The 13,988-nt window shown below is 52.2% G+C and overlaps 1 protein-coding gene across 1 annotated transcript; it reads right to left on the bottom strand.

The window, feature by feature from the left end:
• Positions 1-504: 504 nt before the first annotated feature.
• AOC1 (amine oxidase copper containing 1) lies at positions 505-6,565 on the bottom strand. Its single transcript, XM_042927667.1, has 5 exons — positions 6,549-6,565; positions 2,544-4,132; positions 1,659-1,944; positions 1,193-1,325; positions 505-774 (listed from the first exon to the last, which is right to left on the bottom strand). The coding sequence occupies exons 2-5, from the start codon at positions 4,126-4,128 to the stop codon at positions 505-507; spliced, it is 2,274 nt and encodes a 757-aa protein (XP_042783601.1). The 5' UTR covers positions 4,129-4,132; positions 6,549-6,565.
• Between the last annotated feature and the right edge of the window lie 7,423 nt (positions 6,566-13,988).

The raw sequence follows: 13,988 nt of genomic DNA, 5'->3' as shown, positions 1-13,988 counted from the left end.
GGGTTGCTTCCAGACTTGGCTATCAGGGACGCTACCGTAGTGAATCACACATGCTCATGTTTTCCCCGTGTTGGTAGGTAGATCTCTGCGTTAAAGCCCTAGGAGTTGGATCAGTGTGTCACGGGGTAAAGGTGCTTTCTGTAGCGTCTCCCTTGGGTGAATCACTTTGCATGCCCATCAGCGACATCCCAGGGGCCCCGGCAGACTCCCAAGACGCAGCTGTCGGTCTATTTTTTAAAGCCAATCTGCTAGGTAAATCTAGTATTTCGGTGAGTGTCATTTGCCCTAGTAATAGAGGTCTTTTCTGGGGTGGAGTGGGCCAAGGTGAAGGGAGGTCAAGGCCACTTGCTTTCTCATCTGAGTGTATCTCACATGCATGACCTACTGCGTGGCCTCGCCCCCTGTGCCTCCCGCAAGAAGCAGCACAAGGAGCGGAGCCTGAGGGGTTTGTTGCCTGTCCCTGGGGGGCACTTGGGCTTCTAGGTGGGGTTAGCTGGGGGTCCTTCACACAGGCCTGTAAGTCCCATTATAACTAAAAGGGTCAGGCATTAAGCAGTCCCCCTCCTCCTCAGGGATCCAGCGCTGGACGTAGTTGGGGCCACCGTCCCGCGGCCACACGATCACAGGGTCTCTGGACGCCAGGGATGGGTCCTCATCGAAGAAGTTGAAAGGCCGGAGCAGGAAGCCCACGGAGTTCCCCGGTGTGGCAGTGTTAGGGATGTCCTCTGAGTGGGGGATGTGCAGGAAGCCCACTGTGACCCAGGCCACCAAGTCCTGTGGGAAAGAGGGGTGGGCAGGGCAGGGGAGGCTCAGAGAGGAGAGGGGTGGGCAGCCCCCTCAGACCCCATTAAAAAATTTTTTTACATTTACTTATTTTTGAGAAATAGAGTGAGACATAGTGTGAGTGGGGGAGGGTCAGAGAGACGAGACACAGAATCTGAAGCAGGCTCCGGGCTCTGAGCTGCCAGCACAGAGCCTGATGCAGAGCTTGAACCCACGAGCTGTGAGATCATGACCTGAGCCGAAGTCAGAAGCTCAACAGACTGAGCCACCCAGGCGCCTCCCTCAGACCCCATTTTTAAGGGGGCAGACCACTGAGCTTGCCCGCCACATGGCGAGCGGCTGCCGTCTATCTTGGAACCGGGCACAGATCTGGTCTCGGGCTAGGGCTTGGGGAAGGCGGGGCCAGTACCTCATTTTCGATGTTCTCATTGTTTTTAAGAAACTCCTCAAAGACCACAGGTGGGTCCCAGGGGTCATTCTGGTTATAGATGCTGCTGCTGCACACTTCTGATTCCCGGTACTTGGTCACGGCCAGGGGGTACCTGCGCAGAAGAGACACCAGGTGGCTTTGGGGGCCAGGGAACCTCCCAGCCCTTCCGAACGATGGCGGAAAGTTACTGCCTTCCCCCAAATGTGAGATCATCTCCGGGGCGTCAGCCAGACTGACCGACTGTCAACCGAGGCTCTGGTGCTTGGCAGGGCCCTCCACCCCTCCCCCCTCCCCAAACACAGAGCCCCAGACACACACGTGCTCGCAGGTCCAGAGACACCACCAAGGGGACTCAGAATCTCGTAGATAGAAGCATGGATGCACACAGACATTTGAACACTGAGAGGAGCCTGGGGCCCTTCTCTGCCTCCTAAGCCTCCCTTACCTGGCCCAGGTGATAGCCTGCTCCTCCTGCCAACCCAGGGGCAGCACCTGGTCGGCCATGGAGTGGATCTGAAGTCGGTAGCTGCGCTTATGGCCCCAGCGGTTCTCCCTGGGACTGGCAAAGAGCAGGTACTTGGGCAGAGGCTGTCTGAAGCGAAAGGCCGCCTGGCGCTCCCGGTGGTAACTTGTCTGCTCCAGGGTCGGCTGCACCAGCTGGTGTCTGGGGCTCCAGGGATTGGTGATATTTTCTAGCTTCATCTGCAGGGTCTGGAAGCTATTTTTGGTGCCTACAGGTGTGCAGGAAGAAGGAGGATGAGAACCAAGCCCCCTGACCTGAAATAGCCTCATTCTGTGCTTGGATCCCCATCCCAGACGCCCTCTGAGAGCAAACCACCAGGAGAGGAGCACAGAGGATCTCGGGGATGCACACGGAGCTTGCTGTAGGGGTAGGAGGAAGGGATTAAAACCAAGAAACCGTGGAGGAACGAGGAGAAGACTCCGAGTCAGGCCTGTTCTGATAGTGATTTGAGGTCAAGCCAAGTCTGTCATGATGCCCCTGCCATATTCTATGGGGACATCACCAATCCAGGAGACAAGGAGTATTGTGGATGACATCTTAGGGTGCTGGGCAGCGACATTTCCTATACTCCAAGGCAATGTCTCCACCATAACCCTCTGCAAGTGCACCTTTCTGCCTAATCCATCCCCTTGCGGGGGGGCCAATGCAGCCCCCTTGCCGGGGAAGGGCAGGGTGTCACATTCACTGCTTTTCAGGGGCTCACAGATTTCTAGCACTGCAGTGTTCAGAGAAGCAGGCTGGGCAAAGGCTCCTGATTTTATGATGCGAGTGTTTGGTGGGAGGGTCTTTCCAGAGCCCAAGTCCTACCTGCCACATCCAGGTCGACGCGGTAATGCACTAAGTGAGTGTGCATGTTGCCAAGCAGGTGTGTGTGCAAGCGGGTCCCATGGCGCAGCCCCTCCGGGGTATAGAAGGTGGCGTGGACGTAGCCGGTGGCATGCATCTTGGCCTCCATCACCCCGTTGGGGTAGAAGATGAAGTCCCAGATGTAGTCATAGTTGTAGACTGTTGACGTTGTTCGTAGCACCAGCACCTGGCCCTGCAGGCCTGCATAGAAGTTGAAGCCGCCGCTGAAGTTGGAATTAAAGTGTCGCCTGAGGGGCACTCCCGTGGGCATCTCAAAGACACAGAGGGCTCGGGGGTAGCGCACGGGGTCATCGGCATCGTAGTAGTGGAGGGCATCTAGGAAGGTGGCTGTGTCCGGGCAGTCAATGCCAGGGGCTAACTCATGAGTGACGCTGCCCAGGCCCCAGCCCACGTCGATGTACTTGGTCTGCATGCCCGCAGGCGTGTGTCCTCCATACAGCGCCACCGCCTCCTGCACGCTCACCTCGTAGGCTACGCGCTCGCACCCGAAGTGCACGTTCAGGACCTGTAGCCCCGAGGAGGAACGCAGCCTGAAGGAGAAGCTCCAGCCGCCGTAGAGCACGGTGTTGCCCTCCAGCCGGTAGCGGGGACCTTGGGGCTGGACCAGGCGGGGGCCAGTCACATTGATGGGGGTGGGGAAGTCCCCACGTGGCTTGTAGGAGGAGAAGAGGGGTGGTTCCTCCGTGCTCTTTTCACTCTTGCCCTTGGGCGATGGGTCCTCCAGAACCACCACGTCTACCTCTCCGTCCTCGTACTTCCGCGCCAGCTCTTCCGGGCTCCGGTAGAACTTCCCATTGTACCAGACCCGCTCCACCGTCCAGTTTTGGGCGTTGGTGCTTCTGTGATCCAGGAGGAGCTCCAGCCCAGTGGGGTGCAAGAAGTAGCCTTCTACAAAGAGCTGCAAGATAAACCAAGAGCGGCGCTCGCCGGAGGCCAAGCCCCGAGGCGCCACGTCTGTGAAAGTCAGGCATCGGGAGTGACAATCTTGGTAGGAGAAGCCTGTGGTATCGAGGAAAAACTGGTGCAGGGGCTTCGTGGCCTCTTTCAGGGCGTGGCCCAGGAGGGCATACTCCGCCGAGGAGATGGGCCTGGAGGCCCAGGTGGCCTGGTGCCCAGGCTTGGGGGGCAGCTCTCTCATGTAGTAGGGCCATGGCAGGGGCCCCACAGCGAACTCGGTGATGTTGGGGTGCTCCTGGGCTCCGAAGAAGATGACGGCACGTGCCTCCCGCGCGGGAGGCCTTCCACCTTTATCCAGAAATTTCAGTACGTGTTGCTTCTTGGGCAGCAGCATCTCAATGAGGAACACGGAGTTCTTGGCCATGGTCGGTGTTCGGGAAGGCTCCAGCCTCAGCTCCTTATGGGACCAGAGGAAGTTGCGCACGGCCTTCAGCTCTTGGGCACTCAGGTCCTCGAACACCCTGGCCTTGTGGTGCAGGGTCCGTGGGGTGCACTTGGTTGCGGCCACTGTCTGCAGCGCCAGGATGGTGGCAATGGCCCAGCCAAGGGCCAGGGTCTCTCGCTGCATGGCTCTGGAATGGAGTAGCAGAGATGAACTTAGTTGTTTTATGGGAGGAAGTGAGTTTCCACGAGCCCTGCACAGCGATGTCCCTTGGCTGGGTGGTTTTCCTGCAGCCTCAGCCCCCTCCCTCACCCATTCCAGTGGGAGCCAGGCCTCCATGGCAGCGGGGGCCCCAATGCTGCTCAGGTCTTTGCTTCCCATCAATTGTAATTCTGCCCTCTCCTTGCTCATCTGCAGGCCTCTGTGAGTCCTGTGCATTTTCTTACCTAATGAACTCATTTAGCCCTTTTCTGTGTATTTGCTCAGCAGGGCAGAACTTTGGGTTCTTACCTCTCCACCTTGAGTGCTACTTGTGTCATTAGGTATTGACAGCAAAACTACATTTCTGATACAATATATTTTTCATGTAGATACATTTTGAAATTTAGTGTAGAAGTTCAAAGAGTCAGCCCCAGGGTCAGGTTGCTTGCGCTCGGGTCCTCGTATGTGTTACCACTAGGACCAGCTGTGTGACCTTGGGCAAGCAGCTCAGGGTCTCTGGACCTCCACTTTTTCAACTACACAATGGAAATAATGACTGTGACAGCTACCTCTAGAACTGGTGCAAGAAATAAATTGGACAATAAAGATAACGTGTTTAGAATTATGCCTACCTTCTAGGAAGCACCCAAGAAATGCTAGCTACTCTTCTTTTTAATTTTTTTTTAAGTTTATTTATTCATTTTGAGAGAGAGAGAGAGAGAGAGAGAGAGAGCGCATGAATCAGGGAGGGGCAGAGAGAGAGAGGGAGAGAGAGAGAATCCCAAGCAGGTGCTGCGCCTCAGCAGAGGGCTCGAACTCAAGAACCATGAGATCATGACCTGAGCCGAAGTCAAGAGTCGGACGGTAAACTGACTGAGCCACCCAGGCGCCCCTACTCTTCTTTTTAAAGTCAACTACAAAGATACGGTCTGTGATACCAACATATGTAAAAATGGAGGCAATGTAAAGTCATTCGACTGTGATTAGGCTGTAGACCTGAGGCTCTGAGGGTGCGGACGGGGTGGCCAGCCCTGATCCAGAATATTTTGACACTTCTGGTGGAGCCCTCAGCTTGCAACTGCTAGCCATGTGGGGCCATCCCAAGTGGCATTCAGGGAGATGCCTCTCCCCCTTCCATTTTGGGGGACTGTGTCAGGCTCTTCACGTCATTTTCCCACCCCCAGGGCTGCCACTAGAGCCCCCTCTGGGTTTCTCATCTTCTCCCCTGGCCCTGGTGGGAGGGCCCTAGGGACTCACAGGAGACTTCAGGACTGCTGGGTGAATCCAGAGCCAGCAAAAGGACATGGGGTGAGCGTGTGATCTGCTATTAAATTTGCCAAGGCTCACCCCCCCGCCCCTTTTCTTTTTTTTTTTTAGTAGATTTTACTTTTTAGAGCAGTTCTGGGATCACAGCAAAATTGAGCACAAGATACAGAGATTTTCCGGGTACCTCTGACCCCTACTCATATGCAGCTTCCCAATGAACAATGTTCTTCTCTAAAGTGGGCCATTTGCTATCATCTATGAACTCACACGGACACACCAAGGTCACCCAAAGTCCACAGTCGACATTAGGGGTCACCCTTGCTGTTGTACATTCTATGGGGTTTGGCAAATGTGCCATGACATGCATCCATCATTATAGTATTGTACAGAGCAGTTTTTTTGGCCTAAAAATCCTCTGTGCTCCATCCGTTCATCCCTCCCTTCCCTCAAACCTGTGGCCACCACTGACCCTTTTATTGTCTCTATAGTTTTGCCTTCTCTGGGATGTCATGCAGCTGGAACCCTACACTGCACAGCTTTTCCAGATCAGCTTCTTCCACTTAGTGATAAGCATTTAAGTTCCTCCATATGTCTCTTCTCGGTCAGGCTCCCCTCCCTTTTTTTTTTTTTTAATAATCTCTTAGGTCCAGATTTCTTTCTGCTTTGCTAAGGAGGGAGATGTGGAGGAGATCCATGGTCCTTTCAACCTGAACTTGGCTGTTCTTTTAGCTTTTACCTTTCCTGGTACAATCTTCTACTCTGACATCCAAGCGGGCAGCCGGTGAGGTGGACAATGGCAATGAAGCCCCAGGAGGAAGGAGAATTGGTAGCCAGGGAGAGCCCAGGCCGGGAAACGTGAGGCATGCCCTTCTTCCCCACTTCTCATCCCCAGCACCCTGAGAACAGCATCCATGCCCTTTCTGTGCCTTTCCTATCTCACCCCTGGGCGGTTTATGTTGCATACGAGTGTGCTACACCCTGGAGTCATTTCCTCTGGGTTCTTGCCCCTTGTATTCTGGCTCACCCACCCCTTGTGTCTGTGTTTCTCCTGCCCCTTCCCTCCACACCTTTCTCCCCCTGCTTCCATCCCCACCAGTCACCCCTTCACCCCTTCCCCTGCATCCCCCATCAGAACGCACCTGTGTGTTCCCCTGTGGGCTTGCCTCCGCTACCAGCCTTTGCCTCTGACTCCTTGAGCTTTATGGCTCCATGGACCCCGCCCTGGAGGGAGGGACAGGGCGAGGCATGGGCTGACCAAAGTGAGGAACTGCAGCTCAGGGGTTCCACAGTTGGCATAAAGCAGCGTGAGGACGTGCACAGGGCTCTGGCTGCTGCAGCCAAGAAAGGTCTTGTTACACCTTCAAGGACCCACGTCTGGAAACTCCTCAGTCCTTCACCACTGTAGTGACCAGGGTCCACTTCTGTTTTCCCAAACAGCATATGGTCCTAGATCTGTCTCCCTATCATTCCTCCTGCCGCAGGGGACCTTCCATGAGACTTGTGTGCTATCTTCTCCATTTTGAGCTGCGCGCACAATGCCGTCATCTGTTAAAGTAGGTGGTGAGTTTCTGGGGGTGCCTAGGTGGCTCAGTCAGTTAAGCATCAGCTTTTGACTTTGGCTCGGGTCATGATCTCACGGTTTGTGAGTTTGAGCCCCACATCGAACTCTGTGCTAACTGCACGCAAAGCCTGCTTGGGGATTCTCTCTGCCCCCCACCTTCTGCCCCTTCCCCGCTCGTGGGCTCTGTTCTCTGTCAAAATAAATAAATAAACTTAAAAAATTAAAAAGTAGGTGGCGAGTTTCAGAGGTCAGAGATAAAGACCAGGGCAAGTTTACTAGTAAGTAAGCAGCCTCACTCGAAACAGTTACATGGACAAAGGCAGGGGCTGGTAGAGACAGACACCAACATCAACAACAGAGAATGTGACCCATATGTAGAATAGGGAACCAGAGATGGAATAGCTTGGGAGGGAGAAGCCCCTAAGTTAGTCAGAAGGTCTTACTAGCCATCTCTATGGGGAAAGGAGGGAGGAGCTGGCTGGGGACAAGGTCAGTCAAGATGGCTGGGGAACCTGGGAGTGGGGAGGGGAGCAGCACTGTGTAGCTCAGGTTGATGGTAAGGGGAACGTGGGCAAAGGAGAGAGCTTCTGGTCAGAGGGAAAGAATAGAATCGGGAATAGTGTGCGGCTTGGAAGGAGAGGTCATTATTCCCCCCATCACTACGTCTTGACTTCCTGTTCTTTTGTTCTTATGTGGCTTTTGTATTTCTCATCATTATCTTCCTGTTACTTGTATTGCAAGTGATTTTGGTATTTATTGGCATCTAGATCAGGAAGGAGAAAACAATTAGTCAACCTATTACTTGTTTGCAATTCCGGAAGGCCTTTGGTGTCTCTAAGGAAAGGGATTACCTTTAAAGTTTAAAATGATTGATGTGATGACATCTCTTACATCCTTTCTCCTTCATTGTCTGAAGGATTGAGGGTTGGTTAGTCTCCATTATGGGCTCACCAACACCATGGAGACTTGAGGATGTCCAAAAGAGACAAAGAGAGTTATAGGAACAACTTGACATTGAGAAGTGCAGTCTGTTTCCGTTCTACAAAGGACATCATAACCAGGATAATGGGGTGAGGACAGATCAGGAAAAGATACTTGTAAAGATTAGAACAGAGAGGGACCACACATAAAAGAATGAAGTTTGACCCTTAGCTCACACTATACACAAAAATTAACTCAAAATGGATCAAAGACGTCATGTAAAAGCCAAACTATAAAACGCTTAGAAGAAAACATAGGAATAAGTCTTCATTTTTTGAGTTCTTTTTAAAAAAAATTGTTTATTTTGAGAGAGAGCGAGAGCAAGCAGGGGTGGGGCAGAGGGAGAGGAAAAGAGAGAATCCCAAGTGGGCTCCACGCTCAATGTGGAGTCCTGAGTGGAGTTTGGTCACACGACTGTGAGATCATGATCTGAGCTGAAATCAAGAGTTGGACACTTAACTGACTGAGCCACCCAGGTACCCCAGAATAAATCTTCTTGACTTTGAGTTAGGAGGGATTCCTAGCCATGGCTCAAAAGCAGAAACAACCAAAGAAAAAACAGACAAACCAGACCTCACCAAAATCATAAACTTTTGTATTTCAAGGGACACCATCAAGAAAGTGAAGATAACCCAGAGAATATGAGAAAACGATTTGCAAATTATATATCTGATAAAGGACTTGCAACTCAATAAGAAAAAAGACAACTCAATGAAAAAAGTGGGCAAAGGATATGAATACATATTTCTCCAAAGAAGATACACAAATGACCAAAAAGCACTTGAAGAGATGCCCGTATCATTAACTATCAAGGAAATGCAAATCGAAATTATAATGAGTTATGACCTCACACCCACCAGGTTGGCTGGAGTCAAAAAGCCAGAAAACGAGTGTTGGTGAGGATGTGGAGAAATCAGAACGCTCATGCACTGCAGATGGGAATATAAATGGAGCAGCCACTGTGGAAATTGTTGGCACTTCCTCCAACAGTTAAACACAGAGCAACCATCTAAATACCCAAGAGAAATGAAAACATATGTCCACACAGAAACTTGTAACAGATGTTCATAGCACAGTTGCTCCTAGCAGCCAAAAGGTAGAAAAAACCCAAAGGTCTGTCACCTGATGAATGGAGAAACACTGGAATGGTATTTGGCATTAAAAAAGGGTGAAGTGGGGCGCCTGGGTGGTTCAGTCGGTTAAGCGTCTGACTTCAGCTCAGGTCACAATCTCGCAGTCCGTGAGTTCGAACCCCGCGTCGGGCTCTGGGCTGATGGCTCGGAGCCTGGAGCCTGCTTCTGATTCTGTGTCTCCCTCCCTCTCTGCCTCTCCCCCATTCATGCTCTGTCTCTCTCTGTCTCAAAAAATAAATAAACGTAAAAAAAAAGGGTGAAGTTAGGTCATGATCTCACGTTTCATGGGTTCGAGCCCCACATTGGGCTCTGTGCTGACAGTTCTGATCCTGGGGCCTGCTTTGGATTCTGTCTCTCTCTCTCTCTCTCTCTCTGCCCCTTCTTCACTCATGCTCTGTCTCTCTTTCTCTCAAAAATGAATAAAAACATTACAAAAAAGAAAAAAGAGTGAAATACTGATACATGGTACAATATGGATGAATCTTAAAAAATATTATGCTAAATGAAAGAAGCCAGTTAAAGAAGACTACATAGTATATGTTTCCACTTAAATGAAATGTCCAGAATAGGCTAATCTATAGAGGCAGAAAGTAGAATTCGTGGTTGCCGAGGGCTGGGGAGCGGGGTAGGAGTGATAGCTAATGGATATGGAGTTTCTTTGTGTGGGGATGACAACGTTCTAAACTTGACGGTGGTAAATGTTGCACATTTCTGTGAACATGCTAAAATCCATTGATTATTAACTTTACCGGTGGATTGTATGGTATGTGAATAGCTCAAGAAAGCTGCTTTTAAAACAAAGTGACAGGGACTATATCTAGGAGCTCCTACAAATAAGCCAGGAAGAGGAAGCAAGGGACCTCGGGGCAACTAACAGAAGAGGAAACCAAAATGGTCCAGGGACACGAGGAGATGCTCCCATGTGGTGGGGATTAGAACGATGTGATTATTCGACAACAAGATCTCATTTCATGCCCGTTGCTGGCAGAAATGAGAAAGCGAGGTGGTGGAGATGTGGCGAAACGGGTAGCTCGAGCAGAGGCTGTGGGGAGGCATGCGGATGATAGAGCCTTCGGGAGGGCCGGCCCAGTATGTGGGCACCTAGATAGTTGCACACCCTACAGGACTCAGGGATGCTACTTCTGGCCTACATGCCACAGATTCGCCCACAGATCCACCAGGTAGGACTCAGACACACACTGTGGTGGAAATGGGAGCTGGAGGCCATCTGGGTGTCCATCACCAGGACAGGGAGCCAGCAAGAGGCGGTCAGTGTGCACCGTGGGGCACCGTGCAGTTGGTGGAAGCAGCGGAGTGGTCCACACAGCCACTCACTGGGGTGGCTCTTAATGTAAGAGGAGGGGCACCTGGGTGGCTCAGTCTGTTAGGCTTCCGACTTCAGCTTAGGTCATGATCTCACGGTTCTGCTTATGGGTTTGAGCCCCGCATGGTCTCTCTCTCTCTCTCTCTCTCAAAAATAAATAAACATTAAAGAAAAAAGAACGTAGGAAGAAACAGGATGAATGATAGAGCACAATACCATTACATAAATTAAAACACGTGCACACAGAGCAACTGACATATTTTCAAGAACAGATGCAAATAAAAGGATAGACGCTTCCCCAGGAAATGTTGCCTGGGGAAGGTGGAGTGGGGACACACACACACGTGCACACACACACACACAAGCACGTGTATGCCCACATATATGCACACACACACATGTGCGTACAGACACATCCATGCACCCATATATATGCATATGTACATACATACACACATAAGAGAGACAGGGGAGACTTTGCATGGCCAGTGATGATTAGGTCTATGCACTGGGGTACATGCTTAATTCTGTAATGGATGTCTGTAAATACATAAAAGAAGGGTCTGAGAAGAAAGGCGAGTGGCTGCACGTTATCATCCTAGGATGGAGGGGACAGGGTGGAGAGGACAAGTAGAGAGGACAGGGTAGAGGGGACAGGTAGAGGGGACAGGGTAGAGAGGACAGGTAGAGAGGACAGGATAGAGAGGATAGGTAGAGGGGACAGGTAGAGAGGACAGGGTAGAGGGGACAGGTAGAGAGGACAGGGTGGAGAGGACAGGTAGAGGGGACATGGTAGAGAGGACAGGTAGAGAGGACAGGGTAGAGGGGACAGGGTAGAGAGGACAGGTAGAGGGGACAGGTAGAGGGGACATGGTAGAGGGGACAGGTAGAGGGGACAGGGTAGAGAGGACAGGTAGAGAGGATAGGTAGAGGGGACAGGGTAGAGGGGACAGGGTGGAGAGGACAGGTAGAGAGGACAGGGTAGAGGGGACAGGGTAGAGAGGATAGTTAGAGGGGACAGGGTAGAGGGGACAGGGTGGGGAGGACAGGATAGAGAAGATAGGTAGAGGGGACAGGGTAGAGAGGACAGGTAGAGACGACAGGTAGAGAGGACAGGGTAGAGGGGACAGGGTAGAGGGGACAGGTAGAGAGGACAGGATAGAGAGGATAGGTAGAGGGGACAGGGTAGAGAGGACAGGTAGAAGGGACATGGTACAGGGGACAGGTAGAGGGGACAGGTAGAGAGGATAGTTAGAGGGGACAGGGTAGAGGGGACAGGTAGAGACGACAGGTAGAGAGGATAGGTAGAGGGGACAGGGTAGAGGGGACAGGGTGGAGAGGACAGGTAGAGAGGACAGGGTAGAGGGGACAGGGTAGAGGGGACAGGTAAAGGGGACAAGGTAGAGAGGACAGGTAGAGGGGACAGGGTAGAGAGGACAGGTAGAGGGGACAAGGTAGAGAGGACAGGTAGAGGGGACAGGGTAGAGAGGACAGGTAGAGAGGACATGGTAGAGGGGACAGGTAAAGGGGACAAGGTACAGAGGACAGGTATAGGGGACAGGAAGCATCGCAGGCCTCCCACCTGGGGGATGAAGGACGAGGACAGGAGTACTTTTGTAGGCAGGCAGGGAGGTGGGACGTACAAGCCTGAATCTCCCTTTTCATGTAAAGGCCAACCCAAAGTGTACACGGAAAGGTAAATCACAGGACAGGTAGCACAGAATAAAAGTGACACGAGCCATGCCCGAGGGTGAGTTCTGCCGGAGTTTAGAAAGAGATGCCCCTCGGACTGCAAGACTCCCCCGGTCTAGGCTCCGGCCCCTTCACACCCCATTCCCAGGGCCGTGGCAGCCAAGCACGACTAACTGCGGGGCTTAAAACAACAGAACACTTTTTCCTTACAGTTTCGAAGCCTGAAAATCTGAGATGAAGGTGTTGGCAGGAACAGGCTCCCTCTGAAGGTCCTCGGGGAGGTCCCTCCTGGCCTCTTCTAGCTTCTAGGGTCACAGCCAACCCTTGGTGTCCCTTGCTTCCTTGGCTTGTAGACACATCACCCCATCTCTGCCCCCATTGTCACCTGGTGTTTTCTGTAGTTCTCTGTCTCTGGGTCCCTCCTCTTATAAAGACACCAGTTACTTAATTCAGGGCCTGCCCTACTTCATCTTCACTGATTACATCTGTAGTGACACTATTTCCAAATAAGGTCACAGTCTGAGGTCCCAGGAAGGATATGAAATTTGGGGGACATCATTCCATTCATCACAACCTCTTTACACGTCCCCCCTTTCAAATGCCAGTCCACGGCAGGCGAGTGAATTCTGAGCCCTGAGCTCAGGGCTGCTGACCCAAGGGCTCACAGATAAGAGCCTGAGTGGGGTCTTGGGGTGTATGAGGGACTGAGGAGGAGGAGGGTGCCCTGGGCAGGGGTCAGGGAGGAGCGGAGCCTTGGGGCTGAGATGTAGTGTGCTCCTGGGACCTTGAGCAGGGTGGGGGTTCTAGGTGGAATGGGGCACTGTGCCCAGGAAGGCAGAGGTGGAGATGTCCCAGATGGCGTGGACAGGGTGAAGACCACGTTGTGCACTCCTGTGGAAATGTGGGGGTGGGAGAAGCCTGAGGGAATGCAGGGGAGACCATGCGGGACAGAGGTGTCTTTAGGAACGACCTCAAGGAACCGGAGACAAAACGAACACTTCTTGGGCAGAGTGCTGGGTGAAGCCACTGTTTTTGACTCAGGCGGGGGAGTTGAGGCGTGAAGTTCTGGAATTCGGCCTCACTGCTTTGTGAGCAGCTCTTTTCCCTAGCTCATCATGCCCTGTGTTTGGCTCTCGTCCCTCCCCATTGTGGGTGACCTTGGTTTCTGAAATAAGTCTCTCTCTTCTTGGGGTTAATGATTGACAACTGTTACAGATAACACTTGGGCAAAGACTGAGTCCTTTAAGTTCTGGGCCACCTGCCTCTCTTAAAGGGGCAGAGCTGATGGCCTTGGGGATGACGTAGGGGGCAGCAGGCCTGTTCTGGCGGGGAGGGGCAGCGGAATATGTGAAGATGGGTCTAGTGTCTGGGGTTGGTAGGCCAGAGATCACAGCTCAGTTTTCCCATTGCTAAATCTTGACGCTGTTTCTAGAAAGTCACAGCACACCAGAGATAATTGGAGATAATCTAGAGAGTGGGAAAGAAAGAGCTTCACAGGGGCCTCCCCAGCTCCACTGGGGGTCCCAGGGCAGGGTGGGGGGCTGCAGGGGAGGGCAGCCGAATCCCTTGATTAGATCTCTGGGCTAATGAGGGACATCATAAGCTTTATCTCTGATTAGGGAAGGCTGGTTTGCAAAGGGAGAATTCCACCACCTTCCAAATGCAGGGTCATTGGTCATGAGGGACCCTGGTACTATTCATATTTTGAGTCTGACAATTCTGTGTGTGAATTCTGTCCTATGCACCATGGCACCTTTAGTGGCATCCTGGCCTCTATTCACTAGATGCCGGCCGCCCCCGCTCCCCCCCCCCCCCCCCGCCCCGGTTGTGACAACCAGAAAAGTCTTGGGACATTGACTAGCTGAGGCCTGTTTGTTTTCTAGTATTT

Source organism: Panthera leo, chromosome A2, assembly GCF_018350215.1.
Source record: "Panthera leo isolate Ple1 chromosome A2, P.leo_Ple1_pat1.1, whole genome shotgun sequence".
Classification (NCBI taxonomy): Eukaryota; Metazoa; Chordata; class Mammalia; order Carnivora; family Felidae; genus Panthera; species Panthera leo.
The sequence above is the reverse complement of the archived record's forward strand: the minus strand, read 5'-3'. Positions and strand labels throughout refer to the sequence as shown.

Bases quoted from the DNA above. Each gene is read 5' to 3' on its own strand.
- AOC1 (XM_042927667.1), bottom strand. From the start codon at position 4,128: ATGCAGCGAGAGACCCTGGCCCTTGGCTGGGCCATTGCCACCATCCTG. The intron at 1,945-2,543 runs GTAGGACTTGGG...GCACACCTGTAG, and splicing joins CGTCGACCTGGATGTGGCAG to GCACCAAAAATAGCTTCCAG. The intron at 1,326-1,658 runs GTAAGGGAGGCT...TCTTCTGCGCAG, and splicing joins CAGGCTATCACCTGGGCCAG to GTACCCCCTGGCCGTGACCA.